This window comes from Vitis riparia, chromosome 3, assembly GCF_004353265.1.
Source record: "Vitis riparia cultivar Riparia Gloire de Montpellier isolate 1030 chromosome 3, EGFV_Vit.rip_1.0, whole genome shotgun sequence".
NCBI lineage: Eukaryota > Viridiplantae > Streptophyta > Magnoliopsida > Vitales > Vitaceae > Vitis > Vitis riparia.
Genome location: NC_048433.1, coordinates 1,998,837 through 2,013,985, shown reverse-complemented (window position 1 = coordinate 2,013,985; position 15,149 = coordinate 1,998,837). Strand labels below are relative to the sequence as shown.

At 31.6% G+C, this 15,149-nt stretch overlaps 1 protein-coding gene across 1 annotated transcript; it reads left to right on the top strand.

Moving 5' to 3' along the window:
* The first annotated feature begins 9,273 nt into the window (after nucleotides 1–9,273).
* Nucleotides 9,274–13,880, top strand: LOC117909317 (mechanosensitive ion channel protein 6-like). The gene is made up of 5 exons (XM_034823312.1): nucleotides 9,274–11,071; nucleotides 11,610–11,736; nucleotides 12,208–12,501; nucleotides 12,615–12,817; nucleotides 13,300–13,880. Exons 1-5 carry the CDS (start codon nucleotides 9,312–9,314, stop codon nucleotides 13,598–13,600), a joined length of 2,685 nt encoding a protein of 894 aa, XP_034679203.1. The 5' UTR covers nucleotides 9,274–9,311; the 3' UTR covers nucleotides 13,601–13,880.
* The last annotated feature ends 1,269 nt before the right edge of the window (nucleotides 13,881–15,149 follow it).

Sequence of the window (15,149 nt, the reverse complement as noted above, 5' to 3'; positions counted from 1 at the left end):
TAATTAGGTATGAGCTATCAAATAGTTACCAGCAGAAGTGCCAAAGGTTCGACCTAATCTTTGATCTATTGTTAAACTCTCATATAATTTAATTATAACCTCTCCTTTTCAATCACTATCTTTGTCACTATTGATATTGATATCACTGACATGGTACCACACTCTGAATGAGAAGCCCACTATGAATGAGAACCCAATTGTAGTCATGGACCATGAAAAAGAATCCCAACTAAATAGCATACCTAAAACTTAAGGTGATGTTTGTTTTTTTATTGAATAAAAAAAATTAAAATATTTAACTTTTTTTATTCAATTATAAGTAATATGTTGATAAATTCATTCAACATAATTAAATTAAAACTTATTAATAACAAATTCATTTTAATTATGTTGGATGTTTTTAATAAGTTATTTTTAATTGAATATAAAAAATCAAATATTTTAACATTTTTTATTTAACCAAAAAGTAAACACCACCTTTATATAAATATTTTATTCAATTTTTATCAAGAATATTTGTCAATATCTCCCAAGATGTGATTGAATATTATTTAATTTTAAAATAATGTTAAATTTATAGGGTTGAGTAATCAAACAACCTTTTAAATTAAATATTTTATGAGTGGCGTTGAAAAAATTAATTAATTTTTTATCAAATTATATTAATATTAATTTCTGCTTCAACTTTGACTTTAGCTTGTAACTAAAGTTAAAAAGAAATAATACTTTAAACTTATGCTTGAGTAAAATAATATTTGAAATTTGTACGGTTGTATGAGAACATGCAAGTATTAAATATTTGAGAATTAATACTCTATTAGAAAAATAGAATTATTCCAAATGCAACTTTTAAATATATCATAAATAAATGGAATTAATTAGTTAAAATGGAGGAAATAATCTATATATTTATGAATTTAACCCTTCTCGTATTTTTGTTTAAAGAGTAATTTTTTTTATACATATAAATATTCTTGATTGTTTCAAATATTTACATGTATGTTTAAAAAAAATGGTTATTTTTATAAGAAAAAAATAAGAGTATTTTTACCAAAATGAGACTAAATAATGATGAAGAGTTAGAAGTCTGTTTGGGAATTATTTTTAGAACAACTTTTTGTTATTCAACTTAAAAAATATAGAAAACACGATTTGAAAACTAAAAATTGTTTTCTATTTTATGTTCTTAATAACAGAAAATAGACTATTTTCAGAGAATATATTTTCTCATATTTTCACTTATTTTCTTACGATTATTTAATAAAATAATTATATAAACATGTAGAATTATTAAAAATAAAATACTATATAAGAAAAATATTTTTAAAACATGTTTAAAAATATTAAAAATAAGTAAAAAAATATTTTAGGTTTTCAAACAAACTTTTGTTATACAAAAATCAAAAATAATTTTTAAAAACTATTTTTTAGAATTATTTTTTAAAATAGTTACCTATGATTTCTAAAATTGGGTTTTAAATAACCCAATTTTGCCATTTTTATTGTGAATTTCATGTTTTCTCTAAGTGGGTTTTAACTTATTCTCATAAAAATTTTAAATCACCCTTCCCATAGTTCACAATAGTTGAATTTTTATTTATTCATTATTGAATGATTAAATGGATTTTAATTAAATTAATTTTTTGTTAGCATCAAGACCCATTTAGAAGAGGTAATGAGATTATTAAAAGTGATTTTTTTTTTCATAAAACATAATATTTTTTACCTTATATTTTTTCATAGCATCCAAATACTGAACAAATTATTTTTCACAAAATATACTATAATTATAATTAATTAAAATCATAAAATTAAAAACAAATGCAATTAACATTAATTCCAAATTATTTAATTTTTATATGAAAAATTGAAATAAATAAAATAATTTTAAAATCACATCTAAACATAATTTATTCACTTTTCTTTTTTCTTATTTTCTTTTTTCTCACATTGTTGCTCATATATTCCATAACCACTGGTTTATGAATGGCACACCGCAGACGGCACAACACATTATTATTATTATATTTTTTTCTTTATTTTTTTATAGAATTAATGAAGAAATATAGACCCGTTTGAGAACTGTTTTTATAAAAGAATTTTTTATTTTTCAAAAAAAAAAAATTTTAACACATTTGACAACCCAGAAATATTTTTTTTATTCTTCAACTGAGTGTTTTCAAAAAATATCTTTAAATTATTTTTACTTATTTTATGATGTCTATTAATAAAAAATAATTATGCAAACATGTAAAATAATTAAAAATAAAATACTAAATATCTAATTTTATTTTAAAATATGTTTAAAAATATTAAAAATATAATAAGTTTTCAAATAAATATTTATTCATAAAATAATTTTTAAAAACTATTTTTCATAATTGTTTTCTCAAAACAATTACCAAATAAGACTGTATTTGTTGTATTTTAACTATTTCATGTTTTACATTGTATTTAATTTCATGACATATTTAAAAGCATATATATTAAGAAAAATTATATTACCATGTGTGGTCTAGTATAAAAAAATAATAATTATAATTATAATTATAATAAAATTGAAAATTTTGTTAGTGAGAAATTAGCATTAGAATAAACTTATGGGTTGAACTAATTATGTATGAGCTGTCAAATAGTTACCAGCAGAAGTGCCAAAGGTTCGACCTAATCTTTGATCAATTGTTAAACTCTCATATAATTTAATCATAACCTCTCATTTTCAATTACTATCTTTGTCTTTATTGATATTGATATCACTGTTATGGTACCACACTCAGAATGAGAAGCCCACTATGAATGAGAATCCCAACTAAATAGCATACCTAAAACTTAGGTGGTGTTATTTTTTATTGAATAAAAAAAATTAAAATATTTGACTTTTTTTTATTCAATTATAAATAATATGTTAACAAATTCATCCAACATAACTAAACTAAAACTTATTAATAACAAATTCACTTTAATTATATTGGATGATGTCAACAAGTTATTTTTAGTTGAATATAAAAAATAAAATATTTTAACTTTTTTATTTAGTAAAAAAATAAACACCACCTTTATATAAATATTCTGTTAAATAATTGTCAATATCTCCCTAGATGTGATTAAATATTATTTAATTTTAAAATAATGTTAAATTTATAGGGGTGAGTAATCAGACAACCTTTTAAATTAAATATTTTATAACTGACGTTGAAAAAATTGATTAATTTTTTTTATCAAATTATATTAATATTAATTTCTGCTTCAACTTCCACTTTAGCTTGTAACTAAAGTTAAAAAGAAATAATATTTTAAACTTATGCTTGAGTAAAATAATATTTGAAATTTGTACCTTGTCCGGGAACATGCAAGTATTAAATATTTGAGAATTAATACTCTATTAGAAAAATAGAATTATTCCAAATGCAACTTTTAAATATATCATAAATAAATAGAATTAATTAGTTAAAAGGGAGGAAATAATTTATATATTTGTGAATTTAACTCTTCTCGTATTTTTGTTTAAAGAGTAACTCATTTTTTTTTATATATATATAAATGTTCTTGATAGTTTCAAATATTTACATATATATATATATTTTTTAAAAATGGTTATTTTTATAAATAAAATAAAAAAGTATTTTTATCAAAATGAGACTAAAAAATGATAAAAAGTTAAAAGTCTGTTTGTGAATTGTTTTTAGAACAATTTTCTGTTATTCAAAACAAAAAATATAGAAAACACAATTTGACAACTAAAAACTATTTTTTATTTTCTGTTCTTAATAATAGAAAACAGATTATTTTCAGAGAATATCTTTTCTCATATTTTCACTTATTTTCTTATGACTATTTTAAAAAATAATTATACAAACATGTAAAATAATTAAAAATAAAATATTACATATAAAACATATTTTTAAAATATATTTAAAAATATTAAAAACAAGTAAAAAAATATTTTAAAATTTCAGACAGACTTTTGTTATACAAAAATCAAAGAATAATTTTTAATAACTATTTTTTAGAATTATTTTTAAAATAATTATCAAACAACCTATAGATTTCTAAAATTGGGTTTTAAATAACCCGATTTTGCCATTTTTATTGTGAATTTCATGTTTTCTCTAAGTGGGTTTTAACTTATTATTTTTTTCACAATTTGCTCATAAAAATTTTAAATCACCCTTCCCATAGTCCACAATGGTTGAATTTTTATTTATTTATTATTGAATGATTAAATGGATTTTAATTAAATTAAATTGTTGTTAGCATCAAGACCCATTTAGAAGAGGTAATGAATTATTAAAAGTGTTTTTTTTTTCATAAAACGTAATATTTTTTACCTTATATTTTTTCGTAGCATCCAAACACTAAACAAATTATTTTTCACAAAAATACTATAATTATAATTAATTAAAATCATAAAAATAAAAACAAATGCAATTAACATTAATTCCAAATTATTTAATTTTTATATGAAAAATTGAAATAAATAAAATAATTTTAAAATCACATATAAACATAATTTATTCACTTTTCTTTTTTCTCACATTGTTGCTCAAATTTTCCATAACCACTGGTTTATGAATGGCACACCGCAGACGGCACAACAAATATCTGTGATATTTTTTCTTGGTTTTAGTCCACTAGCAGACTTTAAACTAATCAACGTCATCCATTTGCCCTTTAAATTAACTAACTCAAAACGGCATTTCTTTTGTCGTTTTCAGCTCCACTCATTATCACGTGCCTTCGATTTTTCCCTCAGTTTCGGTCCCGCGGGCGCGTATGATTAATTGAAAGTCAACTTCCTCTCACGGTCTCACCCGTTGAGTCGGTGACTGCACCACCACCCACGTGTTGGATTCGCATCATGTAGAGAAAAGGCCGGTGACTGTTGCCGTTCTTGGATTGATCTTCACCACATTTTGAGTGGTCCTACGTTATTCAATGTGACGCCCAGCGCATAAAGGAAAAAACACGCGTTTCTGGAGTGAATATGGCTCGCTGTTCGACACCACGAAGGTTGTTATTCCCATTTTGCCCTTAGTCTCAGTGCGACTTTAATTTATGTGGCTCCAGCAAAAGGTATAAAAGTTAGAAGGTCAAGGATGGTGAAATGCCATATCGGAGCTAGAATATTAGGAAATATGTAAAATCATAATAAAATTGTAATTTTGTTAGTAAAATTATGACTATAAATAATAATTCAATTCATTCTCAATTCCTAAAATTCAGAAGTAAAAATTTTGATAATTGGTGCATTCAAATACATGTCTTGTTTAGATATCAAGATTTATGGGATCTAGTGAATATCAGTTACAATAAAGTAACCGATTTAAAAGAAGTTAAGGCACTATCAAAGCAGCAAAAAGATTCATTGAAAGATTCTTGAAAAAAATAAATCAAAAAGCATTTTATATAATATTTCAAGTAATAGATGAATTCATATTTGAGAAAATCTCAGAGGTAGAAACATCAAAAGAGGCTACAAAAATTATACAAAGGTAATGAACGTGTTAAGTGAATGAAGTTGTAAACATTAAAAGGTAAATTTGAGTATTTTTGCATGAATGACTCTGAATCTATCTCAGGTTATTTTGATCGAGTACAAACCATTGTTAACCAAATACGGGTTTATGGTGAAAAGCTTGATGATCAACAAATAGTAAAGAAAATTATGTGATCTTTAAGTACAAGATTCGACTCTTCTATTACAACAATTGAGAAAGGAAAAGATATTCACTCTTATGGTTGAAGGGTTAATGAGTTCATTGTATTCACATGAAAAACAACTAAATCAGAGAATCAACTTTACACATTTTGAGCAAGCTCTGTAGAGTAAAACATCTACTAGAGGTCGTGGTGGCCAACAAGGTGGTAGAGGCCATGGTCGTGGCAAAGGTAGAGAAAGACACAACAACTTCAACAATAAGGATGAAGATAGTGACACAAATTCTTTTAAAGGAATGGGCAACACTTCTAGACCTAAAAACAAGTCACACATACAATGCTTTAGATGTAAAAAGTATGGACATGATAAGTCACAATGTTGAACGAAATTACAAAATGAACAAGACGAGTAGCAAACACCATCGAGGTAGAGCAAAATTTAGTATTAGCCTACAATGTAGCAAGATCAAATGTAGATCGCCAAGATGTTTGATATCTTGATACAGGATGTAGTAATCATATGTGCGATAAGAAAGCATTGTTTTCACAATTAAATGAATCAGTCTAAGACGAAGTTAATTTTGGAAACAAATCCAAAGTTTTGATCATGGACAAAAGTAATGTTAAAATATGTTCTAAAGATAGTTCTGATGTTACTATAGTAGATGTATTTTTTGTTCCAAATCTTTTTTGGAATTTGTTAAGCATAACACAATTAACAGGAAAAAAAAACATATCATTAATATTTCTAATGAAGCTTGCACCCTTAGTGATAAAAATAAGAAGATGTTTGCAAAAGTGCAAGTGATAAAGAATATGATGTTTCATATATTTCTTCAAGCAAAAACCATTTTTAGTTTGAAGACAACAATGGAAAATAGCAATTTGGCATATTCGATTTGGACATCTCAATTTTCATGGGTTGAAGTTGTTAATGCAAAAGAATATGGTAACATGATTACCTATGATTGATATTCCAAATCGTGCATGTGAAAGATGTTTCATTAGGAAACAACATAGAAATTCTTTTTTAGTTGTAAGATCAAAAAGAGCTAAACAACCTTTGGAGTTGGTGATGAGCTAAGATCTCTTGGTCACAATAAATATATTCTAACCTCTATAGATGATTTTACAAGAAAAACTTAGATTTATTTGTTAAAAGAAAAATCTAAGGTTTTTAACAAATTTAAAGAATTCAAAGTTCTCGTTGAAAGACAAAGTGGTTGCAATATTAAGATATTGAGATCTAATAGAGAATGAGAGTTCACCTCCAATGAGTTTTATAATTATTGCAAAAGTTAGGGTATTTGACGACAATTGACATCTAATTATACACCTTAGTAAAATGATATAGTTGGAAGGAAGAACAGAACCATTGTTGAAATGACAAGAAGCATGTTGAAGGCCAAGTCTTTTCCAAAAAAAATTTGGACAGAAGTTGTTACATGTACAGTGTTCTTATTGAATATGTGTTCTACTAAAACAATTTTAGGAAGAACACTTGAGGAAGCTTAGAGTGGTCATAAGCTTATAGGTTTAGTTAACTTTTGTCTATTTGCATATTATGATCTTATTTCATATGAATGAGTAGCAAGCAACGAGAAGTTGATTCAAGTAATAAATGAAGAAATTCAATCCATAAAGAAGAACAATACATGAGAGCTAACTACTCTTCCAATTGGAAAGAAGTCTATAGGTGTTAAATGGGTTTATAAGACAAAATATAAACCTGATGGTAAAGTTGATCGGTTTTAGGCAAAATTGGTTGCAAAAGGCTATAAACAAAAATCAAACATTTATTATCTTGAAGTTTTTTCATCAGTTGCTAAATTAAATACCATTTGCATGATAATTGCACTTGCAACTTAAAAAATTTTAAAAAAATCACCAAATGGATGTAAAGTTCGCATTTCTTAATTGTGTACTTGAAGAAAAAGTTTTTGTTGAACAACCACTAGGATATATTACGGAAGGTTAAGAGAAACAGGTTTACAAACTTAATAAGGTATTATATACACGCAGATTGATACCTATTAATTACAACATGGATTTTAAAAGAGTCATTGTGAGCACACATTTTACATCAGGTTAAATTTTAATGGTGATGTAGATGTTGTATGCCTCTACATGGATGATTTAATCTTTATAGGAAATTGTCAACAAATGTTTGAAGATTGTAGGAAGGCAATAAAGCAATAATTTGAAATAATAGATTTGGAATTAATGTTCTATTTTCTTAGAATTGAAGTCCAACAAACAAATGATGGTATATTTATCTCACAAAAGAAGTATGCTATAGACATTCTAAAGTGACTCAAAATGGAATCATCATCACTAATCCGTACTCCTATTGCAAAGCAACTAGAAATGAAAAAAGAAGGCTCTGAAGAATTAGTAAATCCCACATATTTCAATGGCATGGTAGGAAGTCCTCATTATTTAATTTCTACTAGACCATATATTGTTTATGAAATTGGAATTATTAGTCGATTTATGAAAAAATCGTGTTAGTCACACTTGCAAACAACAAAGCGAATTTTGAAGTATGTAAGTGGTATTCGTGATCATGGAATTTTCTACTTTTATTCAAATAATTTCAGTTTAGTGGGCTACACTGATAGTGACTAGGGAGGTGTTGTAGAGATTAGAAAGAGTACTATTGGGTATGTTTTTTATCTTAGAACATGAGTATTCTCATGGTCGTCAAAGAAGCAACAAGTTATAACATTATCAACTACATAAGTTGAATACATGACAATTACTTCCGCAACATGTTAAACGGTTTGGTTTCGCATGATGCTTAGTGAATTGAAGTATGAACAAAATGTCCTACAAAGATTTTATGTAATAATAAGTCTGCTATTGTATTGATAAAGAATTTGATATTTCATGATAGAAGCTAACACATAAGCATCAAATTTCATTATATTAGCAAACTTATGAAAAATCAAGAGATTGAACTTGAGTTTTGTAAATTAGAAGAACAAATTATAGATATTTTTAATAAGCCACTAAAGATAGATGCATTCGAGAAGTTGAAAATGATGTTTGTTGTGATCAACTTTATAACTTGGATTAATTAAAACTTTTCATTTAATAGTGAGTATAATTGGAAGTATAATTGATTTATTATAAATAGGATGGAAAGTATAATAAATAAATTTTTATTTTTAACAAAGTATTATCGGTTCGCGTGGGTTCTATCAAGGCATTGTATTATTGTGGTTCAAACGTAAGTTTTCTATGTTGCATTGGTGATTAGAAAATAGGAAATTTGATAGGATTGTGAACGAGTTTCCTTCTGTTTCTCTGAAAATCGGGAGATATGCAGTTTGCCGAGAAAAGCAGATAAAATTAGTGCGTTATTTTGTTGGCACACAAAGCAAGGCTGATACCTTGCAATGCCGTTAAGAGTCGGAAATTTGATCATGAAGCGGTATGATGGATTCTCTTAATAAGTCGGTTATGAGTGCACTTTCCGAAAGATTTTTTAGTCGTTTTAATATATTTAAAAAAATTTATTTTTTAAGTATTAGAAAGGCTAAAAATACAATAATGAGCCGACGTACTTAAGTCTCGTGGTTCTTATAAGAATACACGTCTCGACTGGTGGACCTGACGATTCCATTGGTGAACAACAGCAGCCGATTTTGATGCATCACGAGGGTGACAGAATGAGGTCAGGAGATTCTGGCGAGGCTGATCGGAAAGAGGTTATAGTGAAGATCGACGGCGAGGATGAGGGTGGCGGAGGCCGCAGCAGCAGCGCCGGTAGTGGTGTCGGCGGCAGCAGTGGTAGCCGTGGTAGCGGTGCTAGCAAGATATGGAGAGAATCGAGCTATGACTTCTGGAGAGATGAGTGCGAGACTGAACGAAAAAGTGGTCCGAGATTTCAGTTCCAGCAGCCGTTGGCGACGGAGGATCCACCGTCTAAGCTGATTGGCCAGTTCTTACACAAACAGAAAGCGTTGGGTGATTTTTCTCTTGATATGGATATGGAGATGGAAGAGCTGAGAAATGAGAGGAAGAAGCCTCCGATACCAGAGAGTACCATGCACCCAAAGATGTCGTCCAGGGAGATGAAGTTATCGTTTCAACACCTGACCACCGGAGCAGCTGAAATGAGTTCTGAATCCGTTAGAAGATCCTACATGGATAAGGATGTTTCTGGTGAAGATGGCATTAGACAAGTCAGTTGTGACAATCCAGACGGTGAAGTTTTGAGGTGTACTTCAAACATGGAGTTTCAAAGGAAGTCGAGTTTGTTAAGAAACAAGACCAAGTCAAGGTTGGCAGATGGTCCAGAATATGTAATGAAGTCCGGTTTATTGCCCAAAACACGTCTGTTTCCAAGGTCTGGGGTGTTCAAATCAGGATTGTTGGGGATATCTGAGGAAGACGAAGAAGATCCGTTCGTCGTGGATGACCTACCCGAGGAGTTCAAGGGGTCAAACTTTAGTGTTTGGACTATTCTTCAATGGTTGATTCTCATTTTGTTGGTGGTACTATTAGTTTGTAGTCTTACGATACATCCATTCAAGGGTAGGATTGTTTGGAAACTCAGGTTGTGGAAGTGGGAGGTGATGGTTTTGGTATTGATATGTGGTAGATTAGTTTCTGGCTGGGGGATACGGCTCGTGGTTTTCTTTATTGAAAGAAATTTTCTTCTGCGGAAACGGGTACTGTATTTTGTGTATGGATTAAGGAAGGCAGTTCAGAATTGTCTGTGGTTGGGTCTTGTTCTGATTGCTTGGAATATCATGTTTGATAGGAAGGTTAAGAGGGAGACAAAGAGCAATGCCCTTAAGTATGTGACTAAGACTTTGGTATGCCTCTTGGTGGGTGTCATGATATGGCTACTGAAGAGCCTCATGGTTAAGGTCCTTGCATCTTCTTTCCATGTGAGCACATTCTTTGATCGAATTCAGGAGTCTTTATTTGATCAATATGTGATCGAGACTCTATCAGGTCGACCTTCGCTTGAGATAGAGCACCATAAGGATGAGGAGCAGAGTGTTTTGGCTGAACTTACGAAGTTTCAGAATGCAGGAATTACAGTGCCCCCTGAACTCAAGGCAGCCGCCCTCCCGCCATCGGGTCGGAGGGTGATAGGGAGCGGAGGTCTCCAGAAAGGCTCTGTAGTAGAAAGTCTAAGACTTTCAGGGACAATTTCAAAAATGCAAGATGAGGGGATAACGATTGATGACTTGCACAAGCTTAATCATGAGAATGTTTCTGCCTGGAACATGAAGAGGTTAATGCATATGGTGCGCCATGAGTCCCTTGCTACACTGGATGAGCAAATTCATGGTTCAACTCATGAGGACGAGCCTGCCACCCAGATTAAGAGTGAAAATGACGCAAAAATTGCCGCAAGGAAAATATTTCACAACGTGGCCAAGACAAATTGCAAGTAAGTTATTATTGGGTTTACATTTACCTATTTTTCTATGACATATCTGCCCCACATTTTTTCTGATTCCATCCTATGATCGGTTGTGGATGAAATGACACTTTTCTATTGAAAACTCTTGTTGAAAAGTCGCCGCACATAGTCCCTTAAAATAATACTCTCTGAGGTGATGCGGGCTGTTAAAAGTAGTTCTCTACTTACATAGCTAGAAGCTTTTATCTTCGCCCGTGTTATTTTTGCATTTTTTAAATCAAATGAAGCTCCTTTTAAATGCATGACCATACATTTTCCTGCGGAGGATTGAACACCACTTGGATATCCTGCAAAGTTAGTCCTTGCTGTACCACCTAACAGCACCTAGACCCTTTCTCACTTGACTTTTGGCATGACACTCCTTTTAATTTACTGAGGACTATTATACTATTCAACTACTGATAATCTCTTTAATGATTCATCTGTCATGTACTCTGAGTCATCTTCAATTATATTTTTTAATCATTTTCAATTCATAAGGGTTCTTGAATGTTTTGTTTGGTAGATTCATTTACCTGGAGGACATAATGCGCTTCATGCGAGAAGATGAAGCTTTGAGAACCATGAGTCTGCTTGATCAAGGAGCATCCCACAGTGAGAAAATCAGCAAGTCGGCCCTGAAGAACTGGGTGGTAAGAACTCTTTGGTAAATTATTTCTTTATTGTTTCCTTCATATTCTTTTGCCATTTCTGCGGTTACCACTGGAAGTGATTCAGTGGTATTGTATGTAGCAAGCGGATTAGATTCCAGCCAAAACCTATCATTTTATTATTTTTGAGCCCAGAGTTGAAGTGAGTGAACCCAGTGCCATCAGACGTCAATTCGTTGATGATGTAACTGACTCCAGTAGTCATCAACACAGAATTACCAGAAATTGTAAGAGAACAAAATTCACCCAACATCCACATGTTGGGTGATTTTCATGTGTGGGTTTGAATGGGAATGGGGAGTAGGCATTTTCGATTTCCAATAAACCCTCATCTATTTGAACAATGTGAGCATCCACACCCCATGGATGCATAAATATGAAGTTGCAGATTCTAACACACAGCACCTATCGTTTACTCGCTGATTGATAATGTGTAAGTCTTGGTTGTTTCAGGTTAATGCTTTCAGAGAAAGGAGAGCACTTGCCTTGACATTGAATGACACAAAAACAGCCGTTAACAAACTTCATCAAATGGTGAATGTTGTAGTTTTCATAATCGTATTGATCATCTCGCTTCTTATACTAGGGATTGCAACAAAGCAATTCATGACCTACTTAAGCTCTCAGCTTCTCCTAGTCGTATTTATATTTGGGAACACCTGCAAAAATATATTTGAAGCCATAATCTTCGTATTCGTGATGCACCCTTTTGATGTGGGCGATCGGTGTGAGATTGATGGAGTTGAGGTACGAACAGTTGAACCTTAGTTTTGTGATCATATATCTTTTTGTATATCCATACCTGTTGCATTTTTTTTCCATCCATTCTAGGCTCTAATTTTCATTCAAATGAGGTTCAGTTGGTAGTGGAAGAGATGAACATCTTGACTACTGTCTTTCTAAGAGCCGACAACATGAAGATCGTGTTCCCAAACAGCACTCTTGCTACAAGGCCCATTGGCAATTTCTATCGTAGTCCTGACATGGGAGATGCAGTTGAATTCCTCGTCCATATTGCAACTCCAGCAGAGAAGATTGCCATGATAAGACAGAGAATATTAAGGTACGGGAAAGCATTCTCTCACTTTTCCTTTTGCTCTCTTCCTCTCTGTTTCACTCTTATACTGTCTTCTAAAACCAGGTTTGTGACAATCATTTACTTTGCTATAATCATGCCTAAATCATATCAGCCATATTACACCTACTGACAATGGCTTTTGTTTGGAGCATCGATACACATTTAAATTTCTTGGAACAAATAAGAGCTGCCCAAGCTTGGATCACTGGAAAAAATTGTGGAAAACCAGCTCAGTTTCATTATGATCAGTTTGCCTATATGCATAACAATGAGCAGATTCTTAAAGTCTTGTTTTAGATAGCATTTAGTTTCTGCATTTAATTTCATTAAAATTTCTTAAAATTTATGTTTCACAAATTTTGTTTTTTAGTGTTTGAAAAGTTCTCCCAAACAGGACTTAAATCAATCTATATATTTCCTTCTGATTATACAAGTTTAATGGACTGAATCTTATGATGCCACTGCAGTTACATGGAGAGAAAGAAAGACCACTGGGCTCCTTCACCCATGGTTATTATAAAGGACTTGGAGGGTTTGAACCAGCTGAGGATGGCAGTTTGGATGGGCCACAAAATAAACCACCAAAATATGGGGGAGAGGTGGACAAGGAGATACCTTCTGATCGACGAGATAGTGAAAATTCTGAGGGAGGTCGACATTGATTATCGCATGATACCATTGGACATCAACGTCCGCTCCATGCCCATGCCATCCCCTGTGACATCCACTCGCCTTCCCCCTTCCTGGACAGCTAGTGGCGGTCGCTGATCAAAAGCTTATATCCTTCGCTTCTATTCAGGTCCTTGAGAGGCTTCATGGAGAATACAGAGCTGCTCGTAGGAGAATGGACGGAGGGTGATGTTCCATTTCTTCATCGATAGATTTTCAACTTTTCTTTTTTTTTTTTTTTTTTTTTTTTTTGTTATCGTTTGCCATATTTCCCCTCTGCATTATGTAAATCACTCGTTGCTTGTCATTATAGAGCGGCAACTTCAAACAGATGTAAGGATCGGTCACTATTTTGAATGTCATGCTTGATTCTACACCACCTATATGTTAATTAAAACTGACACCTGCTATTTTTATCAACAGCAACTTAATCCTGCTATGATTTATTGTTAGGGCTAAAACCTAAATAAGCTCGTTATTCCTTGTTGGTCCATTACCTACGACTTAAACTTTTAGTTCAATTAATAATTTAACACGGTATCAAAACCTTATTTGATGGGAACCCGTGAGGTTAAACTTCATCATCTATTTATTTTCTCCAATTTATTGAACCCACATACAAGCCCTAAGAAGGTTTCCGGTGTCATGGGGTATTAAAGCTAATTTTCGATTAAGCTTGATATATATTATTGACTCACTATTTAACTGTTTAAGTTTATAAGTCAGTCCATAGTTCAGTACATTGAATGTCCTTTTATTAATGCGCCTACTGTATATTATGTACAACTTTTGATGCACTCATTGAAACAACTCATGATACTATAATGCCCAATATATGGACTGAAAAAAGAGAAAAGCTGATGACTACAACTTCCACTCCAACAACTGCATCGCAAGCAGAAAGAAGAGCACTAGCTGAAAGGCACTCCATTAGATATCTTACCCACATCACATGATAGGAGATAGGCTCACCTAGTACGTACTTTTCACTAGAGCACTTCCTGCCTTCAAGCGTGGTCCGCGATTCATTCTTATCTTCCTCATCATTTCATATGGCACTATCTGAGAACAGGTTGAAAATAGGACTCCAACTGAAATGGAACTGGCCGGCTTCAATGTTTGATTCTTTGTTCGGGGCCTAGGAATGAATTGCTGATGCTGGCTAGCCTTTAAACCCGCTATCTCTTCTAGAGAAGTTGTTTGACAACAAGGCAGGGAGAAGTCGTTCTCTTATCAAAAGCTGGAAGCACTGAGTGCTACAGCCCTCCTGGACCTTACGCTATCAAATACGGGGATAACTGGTTAATCTCACCCCGTGCGCCACTAGCATTGTTCTCTCGTAGATCCAAACAAATGTGATTGGTGGGCTGTGGCCCTTGTGGGGAATAATAATTAGCAGTCGTACCCTACTTCCCCTCCAGGAAATAGTAAAAAAATGAACTTTACATACAGCAGAGTGCCACGATTTGGTGACGTCACCTCTTTAGCATTCATTGCCAATTTCTTTTCCTTTTAATAAACAATGGAATGGCAAAGGGGAACAAATCAACATCTACAACAACTATTGTTAATTAATTGGTGATAAAAAGATTTTGCTCACAGTGTTTCGAACATTTTTAAGTGGGTCATTCTCGCTGTTCTTATGGAA